Here is a 17703-nt window from a genome sequence, read left to right on the forward strand (position 1 = left end):
AAGTGCACAATATGAGCTGTGTACTTTGGCTACATAAATCATGACACAAATCCTGGTTCTACGAGCTGTGCAACGGTGTGAAAAGCAACTTTATGACCGTGGTACAAATAAAAAAGTGAGGCAAGTTAAAATGACTCAACTCACAATAGTATTGCAAATTGCTGTCTTGTGGAGAAAGCTTTGCCCTTCAAAATTTTAGGTAAAGAATAACACTTCCTTTTTCTCACAAGAATTATGGGGATATAGTAATATCTGTCTACTGTCATGTATTTTATTATACAATTGTTATTTAGATATTTAATGCTTTATAGCTAACAAAGTACTTTCATAAACCTTCCTAATTTCTTAACTCCTTAGAGGTACACCAGCTGTTTTTCCCCGAAGAGTCATCAGAAAAGTTAGGTAAATGCCTGTGCTAAGGTAGAACTAGCTGAAACCTAGATCTTTCCATTTTTACTAATTCTGTGCTCTTCTCCATTACAACACACCTTGTTCCATGTCAGTTAGTCACATGGTTTCTTTTATTTGCGAAGTTAAACTTTTGTTTAAATTGTAGGAAAAGACAGTGATAAAAACAACCTGAGCTCTAGTAATTCATGTAAGGAGATGAGGGTAGGTAGCCTCTTTCGTATATTTAAGAGGTTCTAAGGGAAGTCATGAGATTATTAAACACTCCTTTGGAAGTTGTTGCAAAGAGAATTTATCAAATATGTTTTCTTTTTGCTACTGAAGTTCTCAGGAAGAATTAAACTTGGCAAAACCAGGCTGTTGCTGCTGGCAGTGGTTACCTTTCTAAAAAGCCACATGGTCTTGATTCTTTGAATTGTATACTGTTGTTGAGGGTACTGTTCATGTAATGACAATTCATCCCAGACGCCAGCCTATGGAGGAAGTCACTATAAGTTTTAGATAGATTGATGCTTGGTAGATGGGCAGGCAGATAGATATTTTAACCAGGAAAAACTCTTTATAGTTAATACCCTGTTTGCAGTACCACTTGGATAACAACCCTGAAATGTGTAATAATAATGAAAATAATGATGGCTAGTCTGCCTCTATACAAAACTGGATCTTCGCCCTGGCCGGTTTGGCTCAGCGGTTAGAGCGTCCACCTGCGGTCCGGAGAGACCGGGGTTCGGTTCCCGCTAAGGGCATGTACCTCGGTTGCAGTTTGTCCCCGGCCCTGGTTGGTCGTGCGGGTGGCAGCCACTCGATGTGTCCCTTTCATGTCGATGTTTCCCTCTCTCTCTCTCTTCCTCTCTCTCCCTCCCACACTGTCTGTACAAAAAATGGAAAAATGTCCTCGGATGAGGATTTAAAAAAAAAAAAACTGGATCTTCAAATACCCACTTGTTGGAATGGAAAGGAGTTAGTGACTTACACATTCTCGCTCACGGCACTTTTTACAGTGTGGTTTTTCCTTCAGGTGTCTTAGCAGAAATAATTCATAGGAATATAACTCCAAAAAAAATCTGGGAGAAAAGATCTAAAACAATGAAATAACTGTTGGTTTGCAAGTGAACCATCTGGAATTTCAGAGTATGAATTAATTATTGTATACTGTTTTTCACCCTTAGATGTTCCCTAGTTTTTTTTCGGAATCCTTTCTAATGAAGGGGCTAACTACTCTTCTCACCTTTCCCTTGGTTACATAACACCTACGGAATTGTTCCAATAGCAATTTTTAAATCTACTCATTTCTACCGTGGCATTTATGTGATGCCCCATGGTATCAAGGCTGCTCTGACAAAGTTTTACATTTGTTTTTGTAAATTGCTTCATTAGAATATCATATATCCCAGTAGAGAAATGCTCTCAATGTATCCACTTAACTTTTCAGTTCTAGGATTGCATCTGTGGCTGATACGTATTAATTTAAAACCCACTCAACTTTTCACACCTGGGAAATTTCGAAAGAATGGTGCATGAATCATCCAGAATCAACACCACAATTTGATTTCTCTTTGAAAAAGATTAATGAAAAATACAAACTAAAGTCACTTTCAATAAGTTTAGCAAAAGAATTATTTTGATGGAAATAACTTTTTCATAACCTTCAGTTTTCATATAAAAGGATAACATTTCTCTTAAAGCTGCAGATACAAAAAACAAAAACCCTTCAGATGCTTGTGAAAAGAGACTTATTTTTTAAATAAAGTTTGAGAATCTGGGAAATAGCAATGCCACTGTTAATATTAAATAATGTTAGCCTTTTGTAAAATAATTTTTATATTTTTGAAAAGCAATAGAACAGAAACTTTAAGCAAATTATTTATTAAAATAAGGCAGAGTATAAATACAACTTTAAAAAAGACGGTCTGAATTGTCAATTAAGGTAATGCATCTAGAGGAATAAACCTGGTAAGGTCAGACCTGGTAAGTACCAGGAGTGAATTACTATTGCCCCAAGATGATATATACATAGTAAGATTCTAACCCAACTGCACAAAAATATCAAGTGTGCTGTCTTCCAGTTCTCTAAAAGATTCAAAACACTTTCAAATATCAAATTTATTTTATTTTTGTTTTTAAATGATTTATATTATTTTAAATCAAATTTATTGGAGTAACATTGGTTAATAAGATTATATAGGTTTTAAGTATAGATTTCTATGATACTTGATCTGGATATTGCATTGTGTACCTACTGCCCAAAGTCAAATATAAAATTTAGTAGAGATTTTTGTCTTCCAGGTGAGAATAGCATACAGATTGGACATCTGGAGGGACACGAGGAAAGATTGCAAATTATAGACTCTCGAGGCAGGGTGCCAAAGATGAACTTTCTGGACATTTATTTTACCTAAGGCTAATTCTGGTCACATGGGTCTTTTGTTGCAAGTTGTAATTATCTCCAATAATAGTGAGCTTATTCAGTGGATACATTGTCATCCAGAAAAAGCTGAACAAGCCAGCTTCACAGAGAGCACAGCACAGATGTTCGCTTCATTGCATCAGCATTCTTATGATTCAACTATTCCATTACCAACTAACAAATCATGTCCCTACATCCACTCTGCTGATTATTATGAGGAGCTAGGATTGCTATTGCATAGTGGTGCGTTGAAGAGCATACCTGGAATTTAATGCCTTTTGGATATTGTACTAGAATTCAGAAGATACTATGAAAATACACTAACCAAAAAGATGGGGGGAAATGAAGAAAAAACTGGTGAGGAATGGACTTTCTAATATTTGTATATTTAAAGCGATAATGATAAACCAGCAGGCATGTTCAATGTAAATGCTAAAAGAGGACTTTTGAAACAGAAGGGAGGATCTGTATGGGTGAGCCTTGCATTATTAACTATCTTAGTGATATCTGGTAATATGGGGAAAGAAAAGTATTCCAAAGACCTCTTGTCTAGGGGGGACAAGGGCAGGAGAAGAGGATGGGGAGGGAGGAAAGTGTTCTAAGGGTCTTATTTTCATAGTTGAGGAGATGATGCAGAGGGGGATGTAAGTTCTTGGTAAGGAAATAGTAGTCACCTTGTTATCAAACAGTAGTGAGAAGTATGACCTTGATTCTGAATTCAGGACCAAAGGAAAAATCCTTAATGGGCATGAGTTAGAACTTCCAGATTATCAAGAATAAAAATTAAATAAATAGAAACTTTATCAAATCAAAAGTAAGAAAAAGAGAAACGCAAGAACTATAGTAACATAAAATAAATAATAATGGAAGATAGGGAAACATCCTGTATGCTTGCACAGGAGGATTTGATATCTCAGAATGTCATTTGTCATAACATAATACAAAATATTTTTTTTGAAATTAGAAACAAAGATCTGAAATATAAATATCAATCAATGTCTAAGAGCAGCAAGAAAATATTTTTGAAAAAAAGAAAAACAAAGGAAACTTGTTCTTTTAGATATCTAGCAGTGACATAAAATTATTTTAGTTAAATCATCCTGGGATTGACAGCGTTATACATAAAATTGATAATGGAAAAGAATTAAGAATTCAGAAGAGACCCAGAAGTAAAGAAGATATATCTCTATATACCTACCTCAGTCTGTTTACCTTTATTCAGTAGAAGGATGAATTATTTAATAAATAGAGCAAATACAATTTGTTTTACATCTGAAATGAAGGGAAACTAAAAATCCTGCCTCATATCATGTACATAGAAATATATAACCGTAAGAAAATTCACAAATTTAATTTGGCAAAAATTAACTATAAACAAAGGTAAAGGATAAATAATATTGAAAAAAATTGCACTGCGAAAGACAGGTGGAGGGCTATTATCTATAATACAGAGCTCCTCCAATTTGTCAGGCAAGAGGTGTTGAATAACAAAATATTCAATGACACTTGTTAAATTTGGTATGCCAGATCTAAAGGTAATTCAGGCCCATCAACATAAGTATAGGAACCACAGTGAGATTTTATAGTGGGGAGAGAGTTGGGCCCAACTCCAAAGACAGCATGGGCAAGTGGGAATATGGCCAAGTAGCAGGGTGGGGATCTATGGATGGACAATCACTAAGAGGAAGCATCAAGGGCTGGAGGGCATCTGGCCAAACAGACCTAACAGGATCTTTGCTGCAGAAAGGCCCGGGTGATCAGACATCACCTGGGGGATAACAGAGGGTGAGGAACTGGATCAGAAAAACGCAGGTAGAGGATTCTGGTAAACTGACTAGCAGGGTTCTTGCTAAAACTAGATTTTACAGTGCATAAATGGGCCTAGAAGATTCAGGAGGCTTTCTAAAGTTTTGGTCAAGCAAAGAATCTGTGAGTAGTAATGCAAATGAAAAATGACCAAAAAAAAAATATAAAGAGGTAATTCATAGAAAAGCAAATCTAAATGACCAATATGTTTATAAAAAGATACTTTAGTTCAGTAACAGTCTTCGAAATGCACATTAAAGTAAGATATGACTTTTCATTTACCAAACTGTTGTTAGCTATAGGTTTTTAAGATGAAAACACAGCCCCTGGCTGGTTTGGCTCAGCGGTTAGAGCATCGGTCTGCTCACTGGTTGGTCGTGTGGGAGGCAACCACTCAATGTGTCCCTTTCATGTCGATGTCTCTCTCTCTCTCTCTCTCTCTCTCTCTCTCTCTCTCTCTCTCTCTCTCTTCCTCTCTCTCCCTCCAACTCTATCTGAACAAAAGATGTCCTCAGGTGAGGATAAAAAAAAAAGATGAAAACACAAATTCACAAGAATATAGGGAAAAGGTAGTCAAGTTTGTTACAACTTTTATGGAATATGTTTGGCTTCTTGCTTTCGCATTATGTTTAGGCAATTCATTGATATTGTTACATGCATTCCCATTACCATATGGCATTTTATTGTGCGAAATACCACAATTTGCTTATCCATGCTACTGTCCATGAACATTTGGATAATTTTCATAGTGTTTATACCAGTGTACATTCTCATGGTCCACATCCATTCTGATGAAGATACTTCTGAAACCAGGTTTCTCACATTTATACCCAACACTCTTCCTTTCATCTCAATTTTATTTAAAGGTAAGAACTTGGTAACAATTTTCTCTTATAAATTCCATGACTTTCTCTAGGACTTTTATTCTTTGTTCATTGAGTGAGTTCCCTTGTTTATACTGGAAAATGTATCTGTCTGAATAGAAGTCAGTAGGGTTCGCAGTGCATCGGAGGCCTCCTGTAAGTATCCAGCTATCCTAACCCAGACTCTTCTATTTTTCTGCATGGGTGAAAAGAATGGCAGTATGATTTTTCCAAGCATGTCCCAGAAGTTTCTGAATGAGAGAAGAAGTTAAATGGCTATTTCCCTTGGATTATATTTCTCAAAAATGAACAAAGGAGTTATTATGGTTCAACATAGACAGTCAACAAATGTCTATGTATGTCTTTATGTTTCTAGCTAATATATTTAATGGGAAGTGAAGATGGGGTCAAATAATGAAAGCAAATGGAGACAGATGTGAGGGCTTTCTAAAACAAGGCTTTAGTTCTCGGTTTTATTTTACTGTTATAGTTTATGTATGCACATCCTCAAAACTGCGTATTGTCAGTGCTGCATATAATACGCGGCTGTCCCTCTTATCCGTGGTTTCGCTTTCCACAGTTTCAATTACCCATGACCAACCCTGGTCTGAAAAGATCTATAGCAGTCACTTCACTTCATCTCATAATATGGGCATTGTATCAGGTCACATCATCACAAGAAGAGAAAGGGCAAGTACAGTACAGTATGATATTTAAGAGAGGGAGAGAGATCACATTCACATTAACTTTTATTATAATTTATTACTAGAATGGTTCTATTTTATTATTAGTTATTGTTAATTTCTTACTGTGCCTGATTTATAAATTAAACTTTATCAAAGCTATGTATGTATAGAAAAAAAAAACGTAGTATAATAAGGTTGGGTACTATCTGTGGTTTCAAGCATTCACTGGGGATCTGGGAACATATCTCCCACAGATAAGGGGGACTACTGTATTTACATTTGTAGCATTCAGCAATCATTTATATTTACTTGTCTACCTAAATTCGTTAGAACCATTGAATTCCTTTAAGCCAAACTATGTTGGCCAAGGGAATTGTCATTTTTTTTCTTTTGTAGGAATGTCGTGTTATTATTATAGCTAAAAGTGTTTTCTAAGGATTTACAATTACATAATCTCGTTACATGTAATGGAAAAGCTAAGATCAAAATACATTTGGTGATTTGGAACAACTACAAAATGTTACTGTGATTCTTGTCCTCTTCACTTCATATGTCTATAATCAAACACAATTTATCAGATGACTTCCTCTGATGTGGTTGAAAAACACTGAAGACTGGTGATTCTTTGTTTATGGAATGTTTGGCTTCTTGCTTTAGCATTATGTTTAGGCAATTCATTGATATTGTTACATCTATGGAAGTGGCTATGTAATAAATTCTTGTTTGATTAGTGAAAATAAGCAGATGTAACAGCATGTTGCATATTGTTTGTGCGGTATGAGAGGCATCTAGAAATAACCATTTAACTTTTTTGAATATTGCCAGTTATATGAAATCATGACAATATGGCAGTAAAATAACATTCCCTCCATTCCAAACACTTCCATTACCAAAATATTTCCAAAGCTGCTATAGTTTATAATAGCCAGAAAAATATAAAATACTTAGGAATAAAACCAGGACCTCTAATAATCAGAAGAAAGAGGGGAGATCAACAAATATTTCATGCCAGATATTATGCTAAGCACTTGAGATCTTTATCTCTTTTGAAGCTCAGTGTGATGCTTTGTGGGAGAGACTGTTACCTCCGTAATGATATGGAGAAACTGATGCTTAGAGAATCAAACCCAAAGAAAGGTATTAGTACAAACTGGTTTTAAAAAATCTTGAAAAAATTGAACGACAATTTGGGAAACTATTTTCAATATATATAACAAATATAGGACTAGTGTTTATAATATTAAAAAATAAAAATAGTGAAAGAATAAAAAGAGAGAGGGAAGGAAGGAAGGAGGGAGGGAAGGAAGGAAGGAGGGAAGGAGGGAGGGAGGGAGGGATGAAGGGAGGGAGGGAGGGAGGAAGGAAAAATCAGGATATGTAAATTTAGTATGAAAAATACAGGGATTATGGAATAATATATTTAAAATTAGAAACATCTTGAAACCATGGTACTCCTAATACAGTCGGCTTTTTTTGGATGGGTTTATTTACAAATCCATCTCTATAACTTGACTGTGAGCTCTTTGAAAACAAGTTCTATGTCTTTATGTATAGATCAAAGCCTCTAGTACATTGTAAACTCAATATATTTTGAATGAATATGAAATTTGGACCCTCACCTCACCATCATCTCAAATAGAAAGTTAAAGGATCTTAGTGTGTGTGTGTGTGTGTGTGTGTGTGTGTGTGTGTGTGTTGTCTAAATTTTTGAAGCTTAATCTTTGGTACACAAAATTGTACTTTCCTGTAATACTTCTCTTTTGTTCTGTAGTCCATTATCATGGGTTTGCCTATAGTCTGCACTTCCTATTTTGTATTCAGAGGGTCTTTCTCAAGGGATAGGTCCAAAATTGTTCCTCATATCCATTCAAAATTTGTCTGTCTTCACCATACAATAATTGTATATTTCTAGTTAAAAATGCCCTGCTTTCAAGAAAAGCTGAATTGAAGTTTCAAGATCGGTACAAGAGAATAATTATTTTAACAGAAAGGTACTAAATTTTACACAGGATTTTTCAAAGAGATATTTTAATTGGCATATTCTTATGTGGCTTTAAAAACATAAGTTAACAAAACTTTAACCCAACCTTTTATTTTTATTTATTTTTTGTTAATTCTCACCTGAGGATATTTTTTCATTAATTTTCTAGAGAAAGTAGAAGGGGTGGGTGAACATCGATGGGAGAGAGACACATCAACTGGTTGCCTCCTGCAAACTCACTGACTGGGGCCAGGGATGGAACCTGCAACCCAGGTACATGCCCTTGACCAGGAATCGAACCTGTGACCCTTCAGTGCAAAGGGCAACGCTCTAAACTACTGAGCCACACTGGCCAGGGCTAATTAACTCAACTTTTAGAGAACACAGCTCTTGCATAAATCTAAATATACATATAATGTCAACATTATATTTTAGCTAACATTGGCATAGCAAAATCAGCAGACCTCTTCAGAGTTTGTCATATATTCAGTATATTTTATTGCATCTCTCATGGGAGAGGACTCAGAGGTGCAAAATAAATAAAAGGTAGTGTTGTGGGTTTAATTTTGTCTCATATGTTGAACTTCTAACCTCCAGTACCTCAGAATGTGACTTTATTTGGAAGTAGGGTGGTTGCAGATATACTTAGTGAAGCCATGGGCATGGGGTGGCCTCTAATCCATTATGATTGGCATCCTTATAAGCCAGAGAAATTTGGGCAAAGACACAAATACAGGGAGAATGCCATGTGAACATCAAGACGGCCATCCATACGCCAAGGAGAGAGTCTTTGGACAGATCTTTTACTCACAGCCTTTAGCAGGAACTAACCCTGCTAACATCTATTTCAGATTAACAGCCTCCAAGACTGAGAGACAAATTTCTGTAGCTAAAGCCGCTCAGTTAGTGGCACTTGTGATGGTAGCCCTAGCAAATGAATACAAGTGGATGGAAAAAATTAATGAGCCCTGGCCAGTTTGGCTCAGCGCTTAGAGCTTCGACCTGTGGTCCAGGGAGACCCAGGTTCGGTTCCCACTAAGGGCACGTACCTTGGTTGCAGTTTGTTCCCGGCCCTGGTTGGGTCGTGCGGGTGGCAACCACTGGATGTGTCCCTTCACATCGATGTTTCTCTCTCTCTCTTCCTCGCTCTCCCTCCCACTCTATCTGAATAAAAAGTGGAAAAAGTGTCCTCAGGTGAGGATAAAAAAAAAAAAAGAAAAAAATTAATGAAATGCTAAATATATCATATCTAGGCTCTAGGAATAAAAATATTTTAGAATAATTTCCATGAGAATCCCTTTCAATGCTTGCTTAAAATACATCAGAATCTTTAGGGATAGAACCTGGATGGAACTTTTTAAAGCACTCTGGGTGATTTATTCCTTCTGCAAATATTTATTGAGGGTCTACTTTGTTCCAGAGACACAGTAGAACAAGACAGATACATTTCCTGCTTCTAGGTAGTGGAGATTCTTGTATATTAAGTAAACTTAGAACTGAGGAAGTGGGACAGACAGGAAAAAAATATTGACAATCCATTGCAATTGCAAGTGTTGTGATAGAAAATATATGGTTCTATAGGGGCAGACATTTAGCCCAGTTTGGGGTGAGGATGGAAAGTGGAGGTAAAGGAGGGGGTCAGAAACGTTTTTGGCATATGATGATGCCTTGAGCACAGAAATCAGCAAGGGAGTTATCAGGCAGTAAAGACATACCAAGTAAAGAGAGTGATTGAACACTATTGGGGATTATATCGTATTGGGATTTTATTTCTATACAAGTACAACTATTGATCCTTCATCACTCTTGTCTCTGGAAGTTTCTCAAATTTAGAGCTAGATCTGATATTCACCCAGTATATTGTAAATGTGTTCATGTTGATTGTCATAATATTGAAACGTGAAATACAAGTTAATAAATTGCTACTGCCCTTAACCCCTTGATGCTACCCCTAGACCCAGCCCCTCAGTATTAGTTGATGCATGGGCCATGTTTGTCATTAAGTATTTTAAAAACGTCACTATATTAAAAATTTGTGCAAAATGAACTGTTTGGCTGAAGTGGCCTTTCCCTGAGTCATATATCATAACAGAATTCTTCTCTTGCTGGGTTAGTACTTATTGCATTAAATGGTATATCTTTCACAGTATGTCTTTAGTTCCTGGTCTGCAAACTGTAACAGTAACATGTTCCCTGTTTGTCTCCAACATATACTTCAACGCATAATGTGATCCAGGGAAAATGAATTAAAACACCTAAGGAAAATAGATTTGTAAGTTCAATATCACTTACGAATCCATGTGTTGAGCCATTGGGAAGTTTTTACATGTAGATAATTATTTATGAAAAGCTGCTCATATCCTGAACTGTGAGCAAAATTGTACTTTTGAATTACTGCCAAAAAGAGAAGAGAATGGTTGCTTTAGCTTAAAATCTTTATATTGATTTTTGTCCAGAAAATAGTTGAATATTTGAAAGTAGTGTCACTTGGTGTAGTATAGTCATCATATTAGTGGCCAGACGTGCTCTCTGTGGACCCAGAGAAAGAATAATCACACTTGATTGATACTTCACATAAAAATCCAAGAGCAAGATAAGTTAATGTAAGTTATCTGGTGTTAATAATTTAAATATAGTACTAAGCTAGATGGAAAATTTACAATCAATCATGTATTTGTTTGGTTTCAGAGTGCTAATGGGTATGAGTCCATCTAGTCCTTTTGGGACAACTAGTTAGGATATAAACTTTGTTTTGCAGGAATTATATTCATTTTCCCAGGACCTCACCAGCCCTGCCCCATTTGTTTGTGGTTGATGAAATCATAGCATCTGGACTTTTTAGGGGAAAACTTTAAAAAAAGCCAACTATTACATCAACGGAGAAAAAAAAAATTATCATGTAAAAGGAGGACAATAAGGACCATTCTTTATATTTTATTCTATTCCCTTACTCTCATTCCACTTAAAGTACTACATTTTCCTTCTCAGAGAGCCAAAGCTGAATGATAAGACCTCATTAGACCAGATTCGGAGAATTTTCAACTTTAGAGATCATCTGTCCAAATTGCCTTATTTTACAGATGATGATATTGAGGCTGCAATGTTAATAGTTTGGCCAAAGCAACATAGCTGATTGTTGGCAGGCCTGGGCCTGTAACAGAGGCCTTTGGACTGCCAGGCCCATGTCCTTCCCACTAAGCCGGGGCTTCTCAGTTTATCCTTAATAAGCCAGTGAATTTTCTTCCCATATTTTTTCTAAATTAATAAGGAAGTTCTTATAGTTATAAATCAGGACCATGTAAGTTTTATTTCACTCTTACTTTCTTCTGAAGCCTGCAAGATAATCCCAGGAAGGCTACAAATAATGTGTCCTAATTTTAGAATAAAATTCCAACAATAGAACCATAATAACCATAGTCAATATTTATTGAATAGTTGCCATATGCCAGTGCCTGAGTTAATTTGCTATTGTGTGAACATGACATTATTCCAAAAGTAATGCAGTAAATTACCTTTAGTAAATTACTATTATCTTTCCCAGTTTATCAGTGAAAAGATGGAAGGTTAGAGACGTTACTTGCCCAAGGTCACAAAGCAAGTAAATAACTAAGTAGGAGCTTGAACGCAGGCATATCTTATGCAAAAACACATGCTCTTAACCTCTAAACTGTGTTGCTCATATCCAGTTCATTTGAATGATACCCATCATAATCTGAGTAGTGATGATAACAATAAAAACAAAAGCAATAATAGTGATTTTCTGCAAACCTACTGTGAGCCTATTGTAAGTCAGGCACAATACCAAGCACATTACAGTTATTAATAATATAACCCTCAGAACTTTCACACGGCTAAAATCATCTCCAATTTCTCAGTGAGGAACTGAAGCCAAGGAAGTCGTGGTAACATTTATAGTCATATACCTAGAATTATAACAAGGCTTCTTTTTTTTTTTCCTCCTCACCCAAGGATATTTTTCTATTTATGTTCAGACAGAGTGGGAAAGATGGTAGGGGAGAGAGAGAGAGAGAGAAAGAGAGAAACATTGATGTGAGAAAGACACATCGACTGGTTGCCTCCTGCACGACCCCAACCAGGGCCGGGGACTGATCTGCAACGAGATACGTGCCCTTGACCAGAATCAAACCCACGACTCTTTGGTCCTCAGGCCGATGCTCTAACCGCTGCTAATCGGCCAGGGCAAACAAGGCTTCTTTTTCAACTAAATTCTATCAAAAAACTAAGCTGGTGATCTTTGTTTAGTATTTTCAGGCCTTGTATTGGCCTTTCTTTTGTATACATATCCACCTATAGCATCCACAGTCACGTTGTTCATCCCAAATCAGAAATAAATGTGTAAGGCCTGATTGTGTACGGTAATAATACACGATGCCACGAGAGTGGAAAGAATATGGCTGTTGCCAATTCATGGACTCAATTCTTAGTGTTCGGCCGCATGCTAGCACTTTCCTTAAGGTGACTTTATCATACCTGCTCTGGTCCACTATTTGTGGATTTTTTTTAAACATTCAAATGCTATTCAGATAACATTAAAAAGAAGCATTCTCTTTATTTCCCAAATTTGGGGAGATGACTCACTGATATTGCTACCATTTTACCGTAAATTAATAAAGGCCTAACATAAAGAGAGAAAAGGACAACGTTTCCGCTGTCATGGCTGGAAGCCCATAACGCATTTGTAAAGGTGGGAGCACAAATGGAGAGACATGGGAAGAGACGGCAGGGAGCTCCAGGATCGGAAAGGGCACTTCTCGGGGCGCTGGCCTTCTGACCTCCTTCCAGGGCAGGTAGCAGTGCCCCCAGGAGAGGGGGAAGGAACAAAGAGGAAAGGCAGATGTTCTATTCCCTATTTTGCATCAGCCCAGTAAAACAAACAAACAAAAAACCCAGGGTGTGCCGGCAACAGGAGGACCGTCCTAACTCCTCGTGCCTTCCTCACAGCTGCTGGGCCTGTGGAATATTCAGACACTGCAGCTGCTCCCAATCTGTGCGCACACCCAGATGGCTGCCACCAGGGTCTGAGGCACCTTCAGGAAGAAGATCATAAACAGCCAGCCGGTGCGTAGGCGGTCTTCAGCAGAAGATGCTGGTGGAAGCCCAAAATAGGCCTGCAATGCCTCCCCGGGGTCGTGGGCCCTTCAGGATTACTAAGCTTTGGCTGCTGAGTTCTCCTGGGAGAGAATTTACTTATTTTCGAAAAAAATTATTATGGCTCTGAGTTTAGCCCCAACCCGTCTCCTCTCTGCCTCCAACTCCTGAATTGGACACTAACTCCAAGGCAGCCCCGAGAGAAGCCTGCAGCCAGATACTATTTGAAAAAAGACCAGAGACATGTATGAATCAAATTTATTTCTATAAAAAAAATTAGGGGATTGCAATATTGTTCTATATCCTGAAACTGGAAAAAAAAAATTCTGTTTTCAAAAGGTATGTCTCTTAAACACCCTTTTTGGCTCAGCATAGGGCCAGCATAAAGAAAAATTTGGAGACTTATGGAGAGAGTCAGGTTAGTTTTGAGAAATATTTGTTTATGTGTTTGCCGAATTTACTTAATTATATCCATCTATGGCTTAAGCTACATGCTTATTTAATAGCAGCTTTAAATACTGTTTTAAAATTATACTGATGGAAAACTACAGGTTTCCCCTGACTTGATTTCTCACCAGAAATGTTGTTTTTACATGCAGGCTTTTTGGAAGAGGTTTATGGGCTTTCTTAGATCCCACGTTGTTTCTTAATCGCAATCATCTCTTTTTCTTTGGTTTTTTACAACATGCCCTTGATTTTTCAGAAGTTGGATGGTGAGGATTATTTTTTATACCCTTGTCACCCTAATTTTTTCTGCTAGTTTCTTGTGATTACACATGCATTTTGTTTTTTTTTTTTAGAAACATGCACAGTTACTGAAAAATAAAGTGTGTATCTGTCATTTAAAACAATCGTATGCCTTTACTAAGTAAAGGGGAAAAGTCTTTCTGTAAAGCAAAGTGTACTCTCTCAGTATAACAGATCCTTTCTCAGCTCTGAGATGGACAGAAGAAGAGTAGCATTTACACAAACTTTTCCTGAGTGAGAAGCGTCTGCTCTCTATTCCCCATGCACTTTACCTGTGGAGCCTCTAGTAGAGATGAGATCTCTAAGCTCAGTGACTTAACAAAGCTTCCAAGTCACATTAGTCAAGTCCGCAGTTAAATTTGGATGGGCCCAGACCAGAGAATCAAGGAATTGAATAGAATGGAGCGGCTCAATGAGCCATGTCCAGGAATTGCTGGTTGTACATGGGCCTTATAGGGATGTATACTGTATGCAGGTATTCCTCCCTCCAGCTCCCAGCTGGGGCCATACCCAGGACCTCTCCCCTCTCCCAGCTCCTCTCCCAGACCAGTGAATAAGCCTCCAACTTAGTGACTTATAATAAATAAACAAACAGGTTTGGGCCACAAGGCATATGTGGCATATGTCATTTATGTTTACCCTGAGGTCCCTGTGGTCTTCTCAAGGCTGGAATGGAGCAGTCTCTGGCTGACTCTCCCGATTATGAGACAAGCAAATATCTGAAATTCCTGATTTTTGTCCCATAAATAGAGCATAGATCTCTCCTGAATGTTTTCCATGGTGCAAGTCCCAGTGGAGTCTCCTTTCCCCTTAGTCATACATTACACTGCTTTGACACCTCATTGTCTTATACATGTTTATCTATTTGTCTCTTCTAGACTCGAAGGTTTTTTGAAGACAAGGCTCATATATTATGCACCAATCATTAAGCTCTGCACAGGTACTCAATGCAGTGTTCAATGAATGAATGAGTGAGTGAACACCCATTTGTTGATGAGCTATAAGGGGGAGTCTCCTTGATGTTATATGGATGTAACTTAGTGTTTTAGTTCACTGAAATTTGACTGTTTTTCAGAACTATATGGAAAGTTCGTGCACGTGCAGATGTGTAAGCTCCACTTCTGAGATTTTGTTTCAGTGGGGCTTGGATGAATCTGCACTTTCTACAAGGAGCCCACTCGATTCTGACGCAAATAATCCGGGGGCCACATTTACAAACCTGTTCAGGTTTCCAGTTCTTAGGGGTTTGAGATTTAGTTAACCTCTAAAGTTTAACATTTCATTTTTTTTTTAAAAAGTGATGCAGTTGTAAAATAACTAACCAAATTCCTCTAAAGAAAAATTGTAAAAAAAAATAAGTCAGTGGAAAAAATCGTGTAATTTTTACTGTCTCTATGCAACCAGCACTTATTTTAAATGGCTTGTTTTAAAACTTGCTTTAAACTGCTCTGTAACCAGTTATTATAGTTCTTTTCTATTAGGATAGTGTCCTCCAAATGGGAATAATGGCAATAGTGTAACTGCCTCTTTGTATTACCTGGATCATCTGTACCGGGGAAGGTGCCTCCTGTCCACAGAGAGGCACGTCTGCTCTCTGGACCAGCAGTACAAGGTGGAGACCCTCTTGCCCAAAGTGCTGTTCCAGGGCCTCTTGGACCTCCTGTTTCACGTGCTTCTTGTTCAGCTCACTGTGCGAATGACCTGGAGTGCCCAGCACCCGGACCTGCAGGGTTATCTCTTGTCCCCCATGACGCATGAAGCCATGGAGGTGACAGCTGTGGCCCAGACTACAAGCTTGGGTCACAGAACATGGAGCCAAGCTGCTGTGGAAGTCACTACTTTCCAGAAGAATGTTTCCAGCAGAACTTTTCTCACTCTGAGTCATGCCAAAGAGGGCCAAGTCGATGATCATCTTGTTGGAGTCCGTCATGGCTGTGCACAGACCAAAGCTCCTACCTGGCCTGCAGCACTCCAGCTATTACCTTTAATTTGCCTCCCCCTAATTCATAGTAACTAAAGGGTGCAGGAGTGATCTACTAGAGTGGACACACACCAGTGACGAAAGAAGATTGAAATAATATTAGCAGCTTGCAATAAGAGAGGAGAACGAAGTCAAATACAGATAAGGGAGGAGGAAGCAAGAATTACAGGACAGTGAGAGAGAAAAAAATTACATAATGAGAATGTAAACCATATCAACTCATCAATGTGGTAGGTGAGTTGGTTTAGGAATGGGGGCTGAAGTCCCTAAATTCAAAGCTAGCATAAGCATTGGAAAATTATTCACTCTAGGAGGAGAGGTAGAAACAAAACAGTGGAAGAAGCAGCCCTTCTTACATTTTAAACAGTGTCCCCCACTTTGCCACCTCCCACCTTCCCACTGTTGAATACACAAGTAGCATCTGCAAAAACTCATCTTTCCTGACTTCCTGAATATGCTTCTCTCCTATGAAACATGAATAATGTTAGAGAAGCCTTCTGTTTCTGTTTACTATTATTTATTTATTTTTTTACAATCAGGCATTCTGATGAAATGAAAACTACTTGTAATTTCTTCTAGGAAATAACTAATAAATTATTTCCGTGGCCCACCATGATAAATTATTGACTCCTTAATAAAGAAAGTAAAGTCCAACACATTGTGCAGCTCAGTTAGGAGGGAGGAGAACTTTGGGAGACTCTGCTCCATTTATAACACCCCTAAATTATAGTTTAATTTCATGCAGAACAGAAGCCCCTGATAGCATAAGGTCATCTTTCGATTCATTAGATCAATGAGGCAGCACTAGTGCCCAAGTACTGGAAGTGTTCTACTGCTGATTCAGAAATAAAGACATTTCATATTGCATATTTATTATTTTTTCTTATAACCTGTGTTTCTATTACATAATATCTATATTATATATAGAGAAAGTACCTCTGGCCTTTCTTGTCCTGTAATACCCCTCATCCCAGTCTACCCAGACCCTAACATGAACACTTTGAAGGAACCTCATACTCCCCATACAAAAATACTCATTTCTGGGGTCCCTCAAGGTGACCCCAGCTCACCCAGCTCATTTAGCTATGTTGGCAGCAATTTAATCACTCAGATTGTTTTCTTACTCCTAAATCAGATGCGTAATTAAAAAAATTTATGAAATCCCAATCCATTTGCCGTATGTCACGTACCTTTTTCAATGTTAAAAATGCTTTTTCCACAAAGACTTTTCTTGAGCTGGTACAGGTATTCTTAGGTATGAACTTTAGCCTTTAGACATTATTATTGTACCACTCTGGGACGGATACTGTGTGTGTTTTATTTAATTAATCTGTTACCAGCATCCTGTCTATGAATGATTGTCTTTCTCTAATCAGCACTGACTTTTTTTATGTCACCTGACAGACCTGTAGTTTCAGTAGGTACTTCCAGAAACTTCTATAGCCAGGATTAAATTATTTGTTTTAGAACATTACTAATATTAACAATTTATCTCTAGTCTAAAGTAATGCAATATTGGTAAGTATTAAACAGAAACTAGACATTCAAATACAATGATTAACTTTTTCCATTGTAACTGATGAATACCATTACTTTATGAAAATTTCAACAAAGAAATATGTAATATATATGAAATAAAGAGATATTGACTTCATAACAGTATTAAGTTCATAAATTCAAAAATTCTTTAAGAAAACTCTCTTGGCTATTTCCAT

The 17703-nt window shown here is 37.5% G+C and overlaps 1 protein-coding gene across 1 annotated transcript; it reads right to left on the minus strand.

The window, feature by feature from the left end:
• Positions 1 to 5477: 5477 nt before the first annotated feature.
• GIMD1 (GIMAP family P-loop NTPase domain containing 1) lies at positions 5478 to 16122 on the minus strand. The gene is given in 4 exon segments (XM_036244403.1): positions 5478 to 5596; positions 5599 to 5651; positions 5653 to 5735; positions 15545 to 16122. Coding segments are annotated over 4 exon segments (648 nt in total). The 5' UTR covers positions 15938 to 16122.
• Positions 16123 to 17703: the final 1581 nt, after the last annotated feature.

This window comes from Molossus molossus, unplaced genomic scaffold (assembly GCF_014108415.1).
Source record: "Molossus molossus isolate mMolMol1 unplaced genomic scaffold, mMolMol1.p scaffold_m16_p_1, whole genome shotgun sequence".
NCBI lineage: Eukaryota > Metazoa > Chordata > Mammalia > Chiroptera > Molossidae > Molossus > Molossus molossus.